Here is a 17,799-nt window from a genome sequence, read left to right as displayed (position 1 = left end):
TAATGGTTCCCATTCAGCTTCTTGCAGCCTGTGCAGCAACTTTATCAGTTCCCATTTTGTGTGTTAGTCACTCTGGGGTGATAGATGATGGAGTTCTTCCAGGTTTGGGAATTCTGGCATGGATTTGCTTCTTAAACTTGTTCCAGTGCCGAGGTCCTTTGGCTACCTCAGGTCCATCCTCCAATGTTTCAGTTCTCACTTGAAGAGACCCTGAAGGAGCAAACCACCAGCCTCTCCTTGGAATGGTAAAATCCTGCCAGTAGCACTAACACACCAGCATCTCCACTAATTTGTGCACTGATTCTTCACATTCAGTACCTTTTTATTCTGCAAGTTACAACCTATTGTTTATGACTGCTCAATGGTTGGTGACTGTTACTTAGGTCAAGTTTTCTGTAGTCATTCAGCAAACTCAGCACTCAGGTATTGAATCTTACATTGGAGCTGCTGGGTACTTTAACCTTCTCCTTGCTTTCAGAATGTCTAGCAGTGATTTGCTCCATTAATTACTAGAAATATTTACCATAGTTTTATTCCACCTCACTTTCTGCAAATGCTTCACTTGCAACTCCTCAAAATGAATTTATGTGCTCTCTCCTATGGCAGAAATGGAAATTTTATCACTAACAACACACATAAAGGTATAGCTTTCAGGTAAGATTTTGCTGGCAATCCAAAGAGTGACATTTTACTGTGGTGCTTTTTTTTTTTTGCAATCATGAAAAAGCTGCTTATGTCAAGTATCTTGGATTTTCAGGAGAGCAGAATTAAATGTGCCGGCAAAAATTTCAAGTAATATTGACATAAAACTGAAACACTGCAGTGCTGTCTCACCTTGTTTTCCCCTGAACCACCTTTTCCAGAGCCACCTCCTGTCCCTTCTTTGTGCATGACCCCTATGGACAGAGGGCTTTGCAGAGCCAAAGAGTTAAGGTTTTTCTACAACTACTCGACTGGAAGGTGTCGCCCATTTAGCTACAGCGGTTGTGGTGGCAATGAGAATAATTTCATCTCCAGGAAGTCGTGTTTGAGGATCTGCAAGAAAGGTATGGGAAGTGATACTGCCCCCGGCTATCGTTGAGAGGTAAATATTGTGCGGGTCAAAACCTTCTCTTGCCACTTTGGGTAGTAAGGATTGGCCTGATCAAATGTAATAGTTGAATGTCTCAGAAAAGTGGAAATGGAAATCAGGAGAGATACAGAGCTAGAGAGAGAAGGAGGGATAGGAAGTGCAGTGTAAAAGAACAGCAATAAGACAACTTGGCATTGGTCAGGCATATGAAGACTTTAGGTAAGAATGGTTTTTTCTTTCTTTTTTTTTTTTTTTTTTAAGATTTATTGAAACAAGCCTTGTCTCTTATTTCTGATAATCTTGGTTGTCTTCTAATCTTACTTTGTTAATTTTACCTTTAGGATTCAATAAGAAAAAAGGTGAAAGAAGATTAATCAAAATCAAGAAAAAAAGAAAGAAACAGCCAGTAAAGGCTCTGGGCATGGAAATCATCCCTGAAAGAATGCAACTTTGATTTTTATGGAAATGTGAACTAAACTACTCTTCTCCTGTGAATGAAAACCTTCAGTGTACGCCATTAAAATATATTTACTGTATTGATTATTTTGATTATATATTACTAAGCTGCATATATTTTTATTATGTATTCCTCAATCATGTTAATAAACATTACCTTTTACTTTGCTAAAGGCTTTTCAATTGCAGTTTGGTTGTATATAATTGTGAGAGCTGCAGCGGGACAACAAATGTTGTGAGTGAATGATTAAAATGCAGAGAAGATTAAAATTGAATTTCTTAGCCCATTATTCTTTTTGAATTCTACTTTTGTACTAAAGAAAGCATAACACTTGTGAAAGAATAATCACTAGTCAAGCATGATTATTTCAATCATTGATTAAAAGATAGGTGTATTGCTATAAAAAGGAAATAGGCAATATATTTTAATCAGATTTATTTTAGGTAATGCAGGCCTAGACTTGACTCCATTGAAGTGCATATAATTACAGTACTGTAAAAGGAATATGAAATCAGAATTAACCCACCGAAATCCACAAAGGGAGTGTTAAAGCTTTAAAGGTGTGAAGCAGTGTGGCAAATTTTTTGAAAGATTTAAAAGTGTATGTATTGAGATCATTGACTTTTATCCTTGTTACCAATCTAGATTCATGGCTAAGCTTTACTGCTGAAAATGTAAAAAATTAAGCATTCTAAATACCAGAGTGAGGAGATAAGTAAGATCAGGTTTTTATACTGAAAATTTATCCAAACCTATTTTCTGGTGCTTAAGTCCTTTCAAGCTCTTTCAATCTAGGATGCATTAAGTCTGATTTGAAACATTCTCAAGGAACAGTCATGTAAAATGTATGAGCACCTCAGACTACCACTGCACTAACCATATAAATCAGAAAAGTGCAGTTGTGCCAGGAAACCTATAAGCTCCACAGGCTGCTATGCACAGAATTAATTTGGCACATTTTGTCTCCTGTTTTCAGTTTCAATTCGCTATCTTCATTTTCTCGTTCATTACTTTTCCTTTCCTCTCCAGGTTTTCCTGTTCTTCACGCACTAGGAGTTGAGTCTGTAGGTGTAGGCTGCACTGCACAGGAGCAGAGGAGTAGGGCACATACTTGGACCAGCTGGAATATGTCATAGCAGATAAGTGGAGAGCCCTTGGTTTTAAACTGCTCCCAGACCTTTCCACTTGTCCCATAGCACCTGCCTGAGCACAGCAGTTTGTGTGGCCTCCCCAAGGCCAAGGGCTTTAGGCACACTTGGGGTGAGAGGGTCAGGATTTGCACTTATGGTTACCCTGCTTCTACACTGACACTGCTTGTGTCTGCCTGGCTAGGGATGCAGGTGAGGGCACAAATATCTGCACCTCCTCTTGTCTGCATTTTATGGTCAAGCCAGTAAAAATATCTGATCTTCCATTCTTAGTTGTAAATATTTCCCATGGGCGTGCCATAATTGCATGATGTACCTCAAAGGGAGACAGAGCTGAAGTAACTGCATTAAACTAAAACATCTAAAGCTTTCATGTAAAAGACATGAAACTCATTAAGCCGTCCCAAGAACGTTGAAAATTATTTATAAGTTTTGTAAGATTGATTAGACTGCAAACTAGAATGATGAACTTTCTAAAACAATGTTTTGAAATGAGGCAATAGATATAGAAGGATAGGAAAGAAAAGATGAATTTATATGCAGATTGTCTTGTGATGCCTGTGTCATTTCATGACAGCATTAGGCTCCCTCTTGTTCCAGCAACTTGTCCCTGGCTGCCCTATATTCACCACCTACAAAACCCACATGGGGAAAAAAGTCTAAGGAAAAAAATCATCCTCTCTGTCCCTGCAGAACCTTGGCTGAGTGGCTGCTCTCCATTCCTATCAGCTTCCTGCTTGCTGATCTGTACTGCAAACTAACAGGGTCCCCTCCCTGAGAGGAACCAGCTGCTCCCAGGACTGTGCAGACTCCTCCAGGACTGCTGTAGCTAGGATAGGACTGACAGGTACTCTCCCATCCTCTCCTACCCCACTTGCATTGTATTGAAGAAACTTCTTGTGCTGCTGTAGTACATTTTGTAATAACAGTAATTAAGTGATGCAGTGAGGGCTCTCTTGTGTCATTGTTGAGACAAAAGAGAATTTGTACCGCTAGCATCTCAAGAGTACCTCTGTTTCAATTGGCTACAAAAACATTGCATAGTGATTCATCTGTCAGCCTTGTTACTCAGTGCAATGAGAATCAAGACTGCAATGTCACAGACTGTAAAAACCTGATTATAAATCAAGATTTGATCTGAGAGTTCAGGCTGCTCTCAGCTGTGTGTGCGCTCAGTTTGGCCACCACACCAAGCTATCCAGCTGTTTTTGCTTTTGTTTAGCTCTACAGTACATAGAGATATTTTTCCCATAAAAAGTCCAAACTGAAATGTGATATGATCTTCAAAATAACAAGATGTTTCTTTTGTGCCTTTCTGCTTCATTCACTTTTTGCTCCTGTACCTCCCATAGCTACAGAAAAAATCAAATCCAAGAATAAGAAAAAAGATCTATGCCTTTCCCAGAGACAACTAAAGGATGAGCAGGGGGATAATTGAGGCACAACACAGGAAAAGATGTGGATCAGGCACCAGAATGGTGAAGCAGTCAGAGCATGAAGCTGTGCTAAGGCGTTACAGTGAGTGTACAGTTCCACTTGACCAGAGTCCATCCATCCAGTCCTTAATTCCAGAATTTGCTCCAGTTGCTTTGGAGGGGAAATGCAGAGTGCTGTGAAATTTGTCCCATGTTGTATGATAATAGCCACTAAGCTGAAGCAATTTTACAGAGGTTTGATGAGTTTCCAGATATCATCTGACCAGCAGTAACTTGGTATGAGCCCTTAATCCACGCAAATGGTGAAACAAAATGTCTTTGAGAAATAGTGTCATTTGTTCATTCTTTTATTCCTCACATTTTTACTAGTATGCCCTCCTGTTTCTCCTCTTTATTTTCTACTCCCTGCTACATTTTGTATCCAGTTCACTTGATCCAGCATTTCTCCCTGCATTTCCAACATTTACTCTCTCAAAGCTGATAGTTTTTAATTTACATTTTGAGCAAGTCTTCATCTTTCTATCTTCTACCTTCTCAAACTTAATGAAGGGGACTAAAGGGTTACGTCTCCTACCCGGTTATTTTCAGTGATGTCTCCAAAGCAAGAGCGAGGCTCAGGTAAAGCAGAGTTGTACGCGTGTGGTTAGGGGGTGTTCACACAGGGTAATTAACCCTTGAATTAATTAAGGGGGTGAATCCTTGTGCGCAGCCCGGGACGGCCGCGAGAGGGCGCCGGCGGCGCGGCGAGCGCCGGGCGGGATGGCTCTGCTGGAAAAGGGGGAATTCTCGGCATTCGCCCTCTTGGCTCGCTCTTGAGCCTCCTTTGGTGCCAGTGCAGGTAGGTTTGCACTTGTAGGTCCCTCCTTCGCTGTCGGGCACCAGGGCAGCCTGTGCGGGTGTGACTGGCGCTCCTCGCAGCCAGGGGATGCGGAGATGCAGCAGTGCCGGGGGGGCACCGCGCTCAGAAGTGCGAGCTGTGCCAGCTGAGGGGTCTCGCTGCCTCTAGGGTAGGAGCAAATAAGTTTTGATGTTATCTAAATCAGTAGAATATAAAACTTTGTAGAAATAAACCCCAAAAAACTCCCCAGAGAAACCAACCAAGTGAAAAAAAAAAAAAAACAACCAAAGAAAAATAAAGCCCCCACAAAACTCCACTGACTTTGGCAAGCCAAATCAAACATGGCCTGTGTAATACATGTCTCTAGCTAATTCTAGCATCTGCCTGTCTTGGAGATGTGTGCTTGGCTGGAATACATGGATTATTCTCTAAATTAGAATGTGTAATGTACTCTGTTGCAATCTTCAACCTGGAACGAATGGGTCTAAAGCAATGCTACCAGGCTCACTCCTGATGAAATTCCTGTACCTTAGATGACACCATTTATTTTGGAGAAGTTAATTTCCATCACTGTTCAGAATCAAAGTTAATCCCCAGTTTATATCTGTTCACATTGCCTAGAGGTTTAGTTTGCCAGTCCTTAGTTGTTCACTGATTATAAAACTCAAACATTCTCCTGTTGATGTAAGATCCAAGAAACACCAACTCTCACATGTGCCAAATGAGTACCCAAGCCTGCTTTTTTGGTAACCCTGGAGTGAGATTTCACAGATTTTACTGTCTAGGGGCCATTTGGATTTAAAGTATTCCTGACCCTCCTTTCCCTCTTCCAATTTTTCCTAACCCTGGATTGGGGCTGGGTTTTGTTTGAAGTTTTTTGTTTGTTTCATGGGGGTTTCCCCTCCTTAGCTTTGTGTTTTTCACTCTTTTCCTTCTTGAGGTAAATGTTTAAATGTTTTCCATGCCCAGATGAATTCCTTCATCCAGTTCACAGTGTGTTCCAGAAATTACTCTGCTGGGAAAAAAACAACAACAACAAAACAAAAACCACCACAGGGGATAAGTGACAGGTAGCAAGAAACAAGCAGAATATTTTATGTTGTTTTATGAGAAAATTCAGTGGTATAATTTTCATAACAATGTGACTTTTGGGAGGTCCTTGTGGTGTTCCCTAAGGAGTGCTGGTGTCACAGGTGTTCATATAATTTAAGTCTGATGCTCCATGAGCTCCCCATTTATTCGGCATCGTGTTGTCCTGTGCATACAGTAACTGGTTATTGATTTAGAGGGCACAGATTCTGTCCATAGTACAGGGAATTGATTGTCTAAAAACAGGTGACAAATGGTTTCAAAGAAACATTTTTAGTTTCTGGTACAATATTCTTTGAAGCTAGTAGAAAGACTGCTATTAATTTTGTTTTGTCCTCTGTCCTGGCAAGTTTCAAGCCATTAATACTTGTGCTTTCAAATCACCAGTGTTTAGAAAAATACAGCATAGAGATCAGCAATAACAATGTTCCTGTTGGGTGTATTTATTTTCTACCCTTGATACTTCCAAGACTTATTTCTCTAAATACGATTTTTTTTTTTTTTCTTGGGTACAACACTGTAAATGATGAGCCCACTTGAAACTGAAAATTTCAATCTGACCTTTGCAGCTGCTTTACACCTGAGGAATAAAAGTATTTCTGTGTAGAGCTTTTCAGCCCTTACGGTATGAGATGTCATGCAGTCCCTGGCACAGGTGGGTCAGGTCAGTCATACTGAGGAGGAACGCGGCTCTCGTGTGTTCTTTGAATAAAATAAAACTAATGTGTTTCTATGGGTCTAGCTGGAGGAGGAGGAGAATCTCACTGGCTGCATCCGCGAAAAGCATAGGTCCCGTGGTCTCCTCCGGGGCAGCAGAGCAGCCTGTGAGTATTTTTGCGAGTGGTTTCCGAGCGCCGGCTGGGGCCAGGTGCGGGCAGAGGCTGCTCTGGCCGGGAGCAGCTGGCAGCGCCGGGGCTCGGCCAGCTCCCCGCTGGCCACCACGGGAGCCCGGCTTCCCCGGGACATGCCATTCGGGAGGGAAAAGTAACTTAACGCGGGCCGCAGGCGGGGTCGGGTGATGTAACAGGAAGCTCTGATGTTTCGCTGCTGCCGCCGCTCCGCGCTGCCATCGGACACGCTCCCGGCGCTCCCGCAGCAGCGCTGCTCCGCCGGCAGAGCCGCCAGCCTCGGGCTCGGGATTACAGCGCCGGGGCTCGCAGCTGGGCGCCGAGGGACAGCGAGACAGCTCCGCACGGCTTCGTCCGGCAGCGGTGTGTGAGCGGTGAGTGCCGCTGGGGCGGGCTCATTGTTTTACCCACGGGCAGCGGTGCGGTGCGGTGCCGCCCGAGCGCTGCGCTGCGCTGGGAGCGCGGCTGTGCGAGCTCCGGCATCAGCCTCGGCGAGGGATGCGGGCTCTGCGCCGAGACTGGCTGAGGGAAAATCCTCCGGTTGTTTCTACCGGCGAGGTGCTGGGCTGCTTTTGTAATTCGTGTTGTTATCGCCTGCGCTTGGTAGGATACATAGATGGAAAAGGAGATAAAGCGCCCAAATCATCGCTCTAAGGATTCTGCCTGAAACCTCTAATATTAACTAACCAAATTTCTGTCTTTGCATCTGGAGAGAATTAGAGGCTCATTGGCTTGAAAAGGGTCCTTAAGACTAATTCAGTACAACTGCAGCTCTTTCAAATAGAGGCTGAATTAGGTGATAAAGTGGTGTAGGTTTGCTTACTGAGTATTTCTCTAAACTTATTGTACCAGAAAGAGGTCGTACTTGAGTTGTTTCGTAATTACGTTTTATGTTGTAATTAAACAACTTAAAAGGTAAAGCTACTGTTATGTTTGGGCTTTCTGTTTGCTTGAGGAAAAGTTGGGTTGGTTTGAAGCCTGTACGCGTGCCGGCGTGTTACTGTTTGAGGTTTTTAACCGCAAGCACCGAGCTGATTTATTGACAGCTAATTGCCCACTTTTCCTTTCCTCGAGAAACTATTGAACGGTGGCAAGTGTGTGATTCTGTGCCTTCAAGTACCAGCTGATGGGCTGTTAAAAGTCTTGCCGCTCCTTAAGCTTTCCAAAACAGATGCGATACCCTCGGGTTTTACAAATGCGGTTGCACTGCTGAGATTGGTGATTCTAGTCACTTGCCCGTGTGTGTAAGCAATGGAGCCATACAACCAGGAAAATAAATCTTGTTGGGTTATAAATGACACTTGGATTTGATCTACAATGAATCCTTTAGTTATCCTTGCAGTTTATAAGGGAAGAGAATGAAATAATTATAAAAATAGCAGAATTTTTTTTTCCTCTTTGCCTTAGTAAACTTACGCCAGGTACCTTGCGGGTGGACTTTGCTGCTCTTACAATTGTGCCAATGCAGGATTTCCAATTTTACTGTGCCTGCTGAGGATCTTGTCATTCCCTTGCACTAATAATGTGTCTAATAGCTTCAACCTGCTCAGGATGTGCTCTGAATCCGAGGTCCTCTCGGTTCACTGGAAGGAGACTCTCTCGATCTAGATCAATGTAAGACCACATCTGAAAACAGGTGTGTGTTCTTTGAAAGCATGCTGTGGTGCTGTCTGAAATTCTTAATTAAAAATAATGGTCTGTATATGCACAGCATTTTCTTCTCTAGTTTGCCTAAACTCTCATCTGTTTCACTGCATATAGGAGCAATCCCAAAGTCTTTATCCAGCTTTGGAAATCTCTCGCACAAAAGGCACTTGGTGACGCTGAGTCAATGGAGGTGGCTCTTCTCATAAAAGGTGCTTATGTTGTTTTAGTGATCAGTGCCCTGGGAACAACTGTCTTTAGAAGTATATCAGCTAAATTATTTAGTTTCTTAGTTTTTGTTCTTCACAAGCAACTGGTGTAGGTTGAAGCAGGTCTGCCCACAGAGGACGTGCCAGGCATGTGCATGTTTGCAGGTTGGATGTCAGAATCTATGTTATTTGCAGGTTGAGCAAAGGCAGGTCGGACATGGATGTAGAACAGTGTGACTGCACTTTTTACCGGACAAAACTAAGTACCTGGATATCTAAGATACATTGCAGGTTTGAGAATTGCATGATGAGGGTCCTTTCAACTTCAAATGTTACTGCATCCTGAATTTCTGATCACTTGGAATCCTTCTCTGCCTTAAGAGATGTGGTACTCGTCCCTTTGAATAGGCTTTTCTTGATACAACACAACTGTTGAAATCCTGGCCCACGGAGAGCCAGTGGGAATTTTTCCACCGACTGTCAAAGGGCAAGACATTCCTAAATGTGGGTATTTTTCTGTTGAAGGAATTAGACATAAATCATCCATCTAGGCACTTACATTCTGCTGTCTGTTGGCAACTGAGGGGTTTTTTTTTGTAATTTCTGTAATTTTTCAGCACTCAGTTGAAAAACACGGATCTCTATGTGGCTCACTGGGTGACCAATGCCTTACCTGGGGACTTACTCCAGGAATACAGGATTGTTCCGTGGGCTGTCTGGGTATTGCAGCTCAGATTTTTGGCCAGGATACGATTAAGAACAAAACCGAGGGAACTAAGAGATTTCCTTTGACACCCATATAATTGCTAACTTGCTTCTGTATTCTGTAAATTTGAGGTAATCATCTTTCTCCAGTAGCATTCCTGGCTTGTGCAGGAGCTGGGTAGGATTGGACCCACAGAAGTCCATGAAGTCATGCAATTCAAACTGGGCCATGGCCATTTGGAAGAAACTATCACTATTGATAAGTTTTTTAATAATAGCACATATGCAGTGATATTTAAAAGAGGTGTATCTAGTCACTGCTATAGTAAATGCTGAACATAAGCTATCTATTAAAGCCACTGGGGGAATTTCTCCAATCAGAAGTCCAAGTCTACAGTCAGGAAAACAAAGCAGGATTTCTCCTTAAGAAATTGTTCCCATCTGTTGCCAATGTGTGTACTATGTTCTTGATTTGGTACCAAAATCCCTTCAATGCTTCTGACCAGCTGGCACTCCTGTGGCACACACAATGTTTGCCTTACCTCGGTGCCCTGGGCAGCTCTGTCGTTGAGTTTCATGTGCAGCAATTTCCTCAGCCAAGCTTTGCACTTACTGAAACAGTCTTGACTTGCTCATGGAGCTGCTCTGTCCCTGGGAAGTGTTGTAAGTGTTTGGTGTAGCAAATTGTCAGAGCTCTGGAATTAACCATATCCTTGGTATTGCTGTGTTGAGGAAGGAATGAATACTGCTACTATCAAAACAGATGTGAGTTGGCCAACAAATAACTTTTAGGCAGTAAAATAAGTGTGTTTTTAGATGTGTTTTAGGCATACAATAACATATTTAGTATATTATTTCTACATGCAACATATGCAGGTCCATTTCATGCTGACTTCCATTATTGCCAATGTAGCAACTAAAGAGAGAACATAGGTTTATAAAGAAACTTTCAAAGTAAATTAACCCTGGATCTTATCCTTTGTTTGGAAAACTGGAAATCTCACGTGCTAATATTCTGAGTTTAATACATCTGAATGGTTCATCTTTCTAATGTTTGAAACAAAGCAGAGAAAGCTTTCTGTGTATGGACACAACCCATTATTTTTACTTTTTATATTCATGTTGGCAGTTCTGATGTTTTCAGTGTAAAATACTTGCACAAAGAGCAGCAGAAAATTGCCTATTTCTTACCTGTTACCTTAATGGAGAATTCCACAGCTAGTGTGGTACAATAGATCTTATGAAAATGGGTTCCACTAGACCATTTCTCTTGAGCAACACTTTTTGTTCTATTTTAGAATCTGGACAGAACTGAAAGGCTAAACTTTCACATTTTCAAAGTTTTGTTTTAACAGTTGTCTCTCATGCTTCAGTCTCCCAAGTTTGTTTATACTGTTTACATTTTCCCAGCAAAGTCATCCTTTTTCTGCCCTAGCTCTGTGCAAACACTTTCAATCATTTCTGCAGTATATGCTGTCCAAAAGTGATTTATTTTGAGTTGCTTTTCTTTGGAAACATGCATTTGAAATGCCCTTAACTCATTGTAATGCACCAAAAAAGACTTTCTGTGAGAAAAGCCACTTTTTTCCTTCAAGAAAATAAATCAGACTCTTGTGGTAAATTTGCATGTGTGCCTGAGGTTGTTTTACCTTTTAGTATATTCTAGGTGTCACTCAGGCCTTTTCTGGCAGTTTTGGCCATTTTTAAGTTGTAGCTGACCATTCTAACTGGATTTTAGAAAACAAAACAATGTATTTCTGGATTTACATCTGCGTCATGCAGGCTATATTTGAAAAAAATATCTCCCAAAAATTAGTGATGATTTTGTTTAATGAAGCCCATACCAGTCTGATTTCCCATTTAATACCATGAACAAAGAGCCAACCAAAGAAATTAGTAATTTTTTTTCTTTTGATTACCATGTTCAAAGCACCTACACCTACCTCATGCACTCTTGTTTGCCATCAGCTGTGTTTAGGCTGACTATCTTATGTTCCTAAAAACTGCATCATCTTTTCCTCCCATTCTTTGATATTCTCAGCTTGAACGCTGCACAACCTTGAATGTTTGTAGCATCATCTTTGAATTAGCATTTAGATTTTCTCCTTGCTCTTTTCCTCCCTCATTACAGTAGTAAAATCTTGCCAATTAATTTTCATAAATTTTATGTTATTTCAATACTGACAGTTCTGGTAGAGTTTTAGAGTTTCATTAAAGTAAATCAAAGGATGTACTGAGAATATTTTTGTTATACCCAAACTTATTTTAAAATAAATATTTTTCAGAAATTAATATAATTTGTCACCAAATGTGGTGCCTTATAATCCTTCCTAGATAGAAATTCAAAAATTTACTTTTCAGAAATGAGTAAGACCCTTAGACATTATACTTCCTTCTTCTGTGGTTTCATCTGTGTGTTTATTTATGGAAGGGAAGTATTATACTCCACAGCCTTTTATTACTAAAATGTCACATTTTTGCAATTATTATCCTGAAATATTCTGTATAATGGCAATATCTGCCTTTTAGTTTCAGTTAGTGAAATCCAGCAGGTGTCACTCTGGGGATTAAATAAGAAATATTAAACAGAGATGAGCTTTTCTAGGAGAATTTAGAAGTATTTATTCTGATACATTTTTCCAGAATAATTTTTTGACCAGGCATGCCTCCTTAGGTCTGAAAATTGGGGGTTTTTGTTATATGATTTAATGGGTGTATTCATCTTTCTGTGTGCCCCTTTCAACATAAAAAGGACAGTTGTTGGTATGGGATTACACAGTCAGAACTTGTACTCATTGGTGACATGACTGAAACATAAAAAGCTGTGATTCAGTTCAATATTGCCTTGATGAAATTAAAAAAAAATGTTTTTATCTTCTTCTTTGGGGATCAGAATTGTTCTTTTTGTTGGTGGGCATTCTCTTGGACAAGTAATGTGTTATATCAGTTGTGGTGAAGTCAAGGAGGTGCTTCTGCAAGTGACTTACATACCTAGACAGTCTACATACTGTTTGTTAGACGTACCTGAAATTGAAATGTGAGGTGGCTAATCATGCAAACTTGCACAGTAAAAAAGTTGGAGAAGAGAAACTTTGAAACTTTTTGTGTGTCACGAAGTTTCGAGTAAAAGTCAAGGATGAATTTTTTTGTGTAGGAGCAAAAAAGGTGTCTAGTTTATTGCTTAGTGTTTCTTTAGGGAATGGTGTACTAATGTTGTATTGTGGTGGATTTTTACATAAGTGTGGAGCTCCATACTCTGGGAGTTCATATTGTGTGGAATAGGAATGTGATCGTTAAAAACTTGTGGGTTTCTAGAGGGGATGGTTGTTTATTTCCCAGACCATGTAAATGCCCCCTTAAACAGAAACAAATACCTCAGCAGGCAGCTTTGGAAGGCAATCCACAAATAAAAGTCTCTCTTTAAATGGAAAAAAGCTTTTTTTAGATAAATACATGCATACATTCATGTATTTTTATAGATATATATTTTATACGTTTATTTTAAAAATAATCTCATTCTAGAACTTGTAACCTCAGCCTACTTTAAACAATCCAGTTTCCTTTCTCTCACTTCTTTCTCCTGTTTAAGCCCCCATCCTGTTCCGTTTTTGATTCTATTCAACTTCCTTTCCTGTGATGACTCTGAGTGAGTCACTTTGCCAGGCATTAAGAATGTGGCTGGACAATATTTCCAACAGCTTATCCTATACTGGCTCATGCAGATGAAATTAACCTCTGCCTTATCCTTCCTCTCAAAGAAATGTCTGTCTTCACACGTCCAGTTTCTTGGAAGGGGAAGGTGGGGGTGGCAGTCCTTTCCATAAATGACTGTGTTGAGCTTCAGAGCCATCTCCGTCGCTCAGCGTGTGCCGCAACGGAGCGCCGGCACCGGGAGCCCCTTCTACACCGGTGTAGCGTGTGCTGGGGGAAAAGTTACCTTCCAACAACTCCAGGAAAGCCAAATTAAGGCTCTTTCCTGAGTGCTATTCAAGTCCTCTCTGCGTGGCTACCGCTGCGCCTTCTTCGTTCTTTATTAAATGTGTTGTTTATTGCATTAAAGTGCGTGGAAGGCCACCAGGGCTGCGCTGGGTTTGTGTGTGGCTGGCAGCAGCTGGGAAAAAAGCACATGCTAAGGAGGCACTTAAACACTGGGCTGACTTGCAGCCTTTCTTGTGGTTATGTTCGTGCCAGCATAGTGTGGGGCTTGTGGGGGAGGGTTTGTTTTTTTCCTTTGTTTTGGGTTTTTTGTTGGTTTTTTAATTTTTTTTTCTCTCCAGTTTTAGAAGAAGTGGGTAAAGAGGGATTTAAAAGAAATGTTTCTAATCTGTTAATTGTGCATGTGCATCAGGAAATGGAAGCCTTTCTGCTGAAAACAAACAGGGAAATTATGGTCCTAGAAAAGAAGAACTTTAGAAACCAATATGCAAATAAGAGTAAGAATTCCCATCAAGTTAAACTGTGCTATTGCAGCCTTCTTGTCCTACAGAACTGGGCAATCTCACCCTCCATCGTTTTTCCCTAGGGGAGGTGTGAAAGATTCCATCAGATGTTCTGCGTTATGTTCTAAGTGTAATTAACGTTTCCACAGATTACACACCAGTGAAAATAGGTTTTTTGTTTCATATCTATTTGCTATCATGGCGTAGGCTTTCTCTAAAACAGAAGTGATGGTTATAACTGAAAGTTCAAACAATTCTGTCTAGAGTACAGTCATATTTATTTGAAATTATTTTTAGTTTCTCATTCTGAAAATTCTTAATTTCTGACTAAAGGAGGTGATCTTGGTCCATCTTCAACTCTTAAAATGTCATTATTGGGTTAATTATGGAAGTCACAGCATGATCCTTTTAGAGCCTTTTGTTCCCCCAATCCAGCTGGATGTGCTATATCAGCATTTTGAGAGTACCTAGGAAAATCACTCCGATGTTTTTAACCTTTCAACATGATCCACTGGGATAGCTGCTGGGCCTAGGTTTTCTTTTCCTTTTTCTCCTTCAATTATTTCAGAAGAATTTGCACAAGTAGAGCTCTTTCTCTACATAAGATCCCTCTTCTGAAAATTGCACATGCAATCCAAGGGAAGAATTCAGACAAAGCACTTTAGCTGGACACTTTTTTATTTAGGGCTGCAGGGATAAAATAGTCTGCTGACATGCTGAGCTTTTCCTAGAGTCACATTACAGACCAGTGAAGGACATGGCAGTAATTCAGGGTTTGTTGGAAGGCTGGCAGAATACTTGTGCTGTCTCTGCAGGGGCACTGGGGCACCAGAGCATGGCAGTGGCTGCTGCCACCTCCAGGGTACACAGCTGTGATGTGGCAGCACCAAAAGAGCCCTGGTTCAAAGCAGATTTTGGGGACCAATAGCCTTTCTAAGTCAGCATAGGCAAGGGAAGAGAAGTTCCTGTGGAAATTTGTGTTATCCAATGAAGACAGACTGGAATGACAGAGTTATTGGTGATAACTCAGCTTCCTCAGGGAATGCAGGTGTGCCAAACCAAAGTGTTCAAAAATAGTGTTGTACCATACAGCATTGCAGAACTTATTAAGCCAAAGGTTTCGTTTGGTTTGCTTTATTTTTACAATTTCTTTATCCCTTGTGTTTCATAGAATTCTGAGCTTTTATATTTTTAAACGTTTACAGATTTTAAGCAGGACATTGTCCAACTCCTTCCTTCAGTACTAATTAACAATAAAACAATGAAGCCTCATAGCAAGGAAGACAAAATGATGGAAGGAATAAGAAATGCAGAGAGGAAAAAGAAAAGTCTGAACCTTAAATTGTTGTTCCCTTAGGAAAATGAACTGAACAAATCAGTAAATGGAATGATGTTGCCTTTAGCATGGCTCTAGTTGCAGAGACAAAGCTCAATCAGGTGTCCTGTGGTCAGACTTTGATAAACAGGAAGATTCCTTTAATTGGTGAGAAACCACTACTTGCAGTTATGTCTGTGACATGAATTCACAGTATGGTTATGAAATTAGTTGTCTATTAAGTATTTTAATTAGATAGCAAAAGCAGATGGGTTTCAGTCCATGGTCTAGTTAAGGTGTCAGTAGCTGCAGTGGTAAGTTACATCATCTTTCCTCATGCAGAGAGCAGGTGAAATACCCAGTTGTCACCCGTGGAAGATCTTTATTAACACCTTTCCTATTCATCTGTGGAACAGAAGGATACCTCCTGTTTCTTCTACCATGTATTGACTAAAAGCCTCCACAATCTCTCAGAATTTAAGCCTATGATTTTTCCATTACTCATTCCTGTTGGTCCTGTAATTTGCCCTTTACAGGTAAAAGGATTCTGCTCTCTTCTCAATTTACGAATCATTAAGGCACTTACAGCTGAATATTTTCGTTTGTCTCATTCAGGTCCTGCAGATGTGGGGTTGTTGTGCAGATTCCACATGCAGGGAGCAGCCCAGGAGTGCCAGGGCTGTGTCCTCACCTCCAGGATTTTTCCAGGAGTGCCAGGGCAGGATTTGTACACGTGCAGTCCCACGTTGCGTTGGTTCCTCTGCTGCCACGCATCCGCTATTAAAAAAAAATTGCTGAATGACAGTAATAGAGAGGAACAATGGGCTATTACAGGATGTTCAGACAGGGTCATTACAGTATATTTTCTTGTGCAATCTTGTTATGAACAAGATTCATATTTACCAGCTTGTTTTATTTGTCAGCACCCTATTATTAATTGGTGTTGTAAGGCTATGAACTGCTCATTTTCTAGCAAAGGTCAATTTGATGAAATGAAGTTTCTTTTTTTTTTTTTTTTCTAATAGCTCTGTGGAAAGCTGCTTTTCAGTATTTATAACAAATGTATGGATTTTTAAAGTATTGGGTATTTATTTATCACCATTGGTAATGGCACCAAAAAAAGAGTCAGGAACTTTTTTCACCATTAAACTGCAAATTAGCCTTAATGTACTTAGCAAAATGAAAACACAGAATCCTGTGATGGGGCTGTTGTATTGGAAAATTTAGGTAGATCATTTAAAAGAAAAATATGTTGCTTTTGAATTTTGAAAAGAAAGCAGCTTATTTGCAGTGGTGCTTTTTGACATATAGGATATTTTCCATGCTTTGCAACACCTGGAATCCAAATGTTCAGTTTGATTTAAAAGGCAAAGATGAAATATAGAACCTAGTTGAAGCAAAAAAACTGTGGACTGTTTCTGTGACACTTACTAATAGGCACAGTTGCAAACATTTGAGAAGGTTTCCAGCTAATGTGAAACAAGGAGTTCAAGCAAGGAAGGATTCAGTCAGATTTGGGAAGAACATGAATTTGGCATTGAGATCCAGGAATTAGTAAAATAGACTAGAAACCAGTCCACAGGGATTTGGGACGCTGATGAAAACTGCGTTTGTTTTCGGCATTGTATGAAAACGTTTCAATTTTTTTATCAAGGCATGTCATTTTCTTAGATGTGAAAACGGTTGTCTTTGTGTTCTTGGGATAAACACAGCCCGGTTTGGCATCCTGGGCTATATTTGTGCAAGAGAGTCTAAGGAATGGAAAACTAAGGGTACTGTAGGTCAGGGCTGAGGTTAGCAGGACTGAGGGGAAGTCTCTGTGTCTGTGGCCGCGTCCTTTGCACGCCAGCACGGGGAGCTGGGCGGGCAGGGATGTTCCTCTGAGTCCCGGGGACACATCCACGGACACCAGGTGACAGTGGGTGAGATTGGAATTAATGCTGCTCCTTGAAAGCTTTGCTAAGCTGTACAGCTTTGGTGCAGTCTGACAAATGGCTCAAATTAGAGACCAATCGTTTATTCCTCAGCTCTCTGATTCCTTTTGGCTTTTGAGTCTCCTACAAAATCCTCGAAGTTACAAGGAGCACGCTTACAAAGTCCACATACTTATTGAAACTGTATGGATGATGCTCAGAGCACAAAGCAAGGTCAAAGGTTTGAAAATCCAGCAACAGTTTAAAAGCAGTTAAAAAAAAGGTTGGGATGAGCAGGAAATATTGAAGAGTAAGTATGTGATGCTGAAAAGGTCTTGCACACTGGGTCCACAGCACTCTTGAAAGGTGAGATACAGAGGGTGCTCAGTAGTTATTTACCACATCTAATGTTACTTGTATCTGTTAAAAAAAAAAAATTATTGTATCACTTGGTATAGGAAGGGTCGTGTGGACTGCTTAGTGTAAAAATAAAGCAATTAATGCCACTCAACAGTACTTCTGTCTCAATTAACTGCAGCACAATAGTTAAGGTGTTCCTCCTAAAACACCACTTGATCTCATGTGGATGAATGCAAGCAGTTTTATTGAACTTTAAAAGCTCCAAGAAATACATCTGGATTTCCAAAATCCATTTGTAACTTTTTTAAGCAAACATTTAAATACTC

General features: G+C 40.8%; 1 protein-coding gene across 17 annotated transcripts in view; it reads left to right on the top strand.

Annotated features, from left to right (window-relative positions):
• Positions 1-17,799, top strand: part of LOC106855919 (calcitonin gene-related peptide type 1 receptor) — a 196,390-nt gene that overhangs the window by 126,420 nt on the left and 52,171 nt on the right. For 8 of the 17 annotated variants that reach the window (XM_088167754.1, XM_088167753.1, XM_088167761.1 and 5 more), the window contains 2 exons: positions 864-1,046; positions 1,414-1,701. The exons of 1 other annotated variant lie outside the window; for it this stretch is intronic. In XM_088167754.1, coding sequence (XP_088023880.1) covers positions 864-1,046; positions 1,414-1,526 — 296 coding nt within the window. In that variant the 3' untranslated portion in view covers positions 1,527-1,701. Of the gene's footprint in view, positions 1-863; positions 1,085-1,413; positions 1,702-2,301; positions 3,525-4,029; positions 4,196-7,113; positions 7,263-17,799 lie in introns of those variants that run through there. 8 more of the 17 variants (XM_088167757.1, XM_088167755.1, XR_015804774.1 and 5 more) reach the window with 6 other exon arrangements.

The sequence above is a fragment of the Sturnus vulgaris genome, chromosome 7 (assembly GCF_052056855.1).
Source record: "Sturnus vulgaris isolate bStuVul1 chromosome 7, bStuVul1.hap1, whole genome shotgun sequence".
Taxonomy (NCBI): domain Eukaryota; kingdom Metazoa; phylum Chordata; class Aves; order Passeriformes; family Sturnidae; genus Sturnus; species Sturnus vulgaris.
Note: the sequence above shows the minus strand (reverse complement) of the source record. Positions and strands in the feature narration are given on the sequence as shown.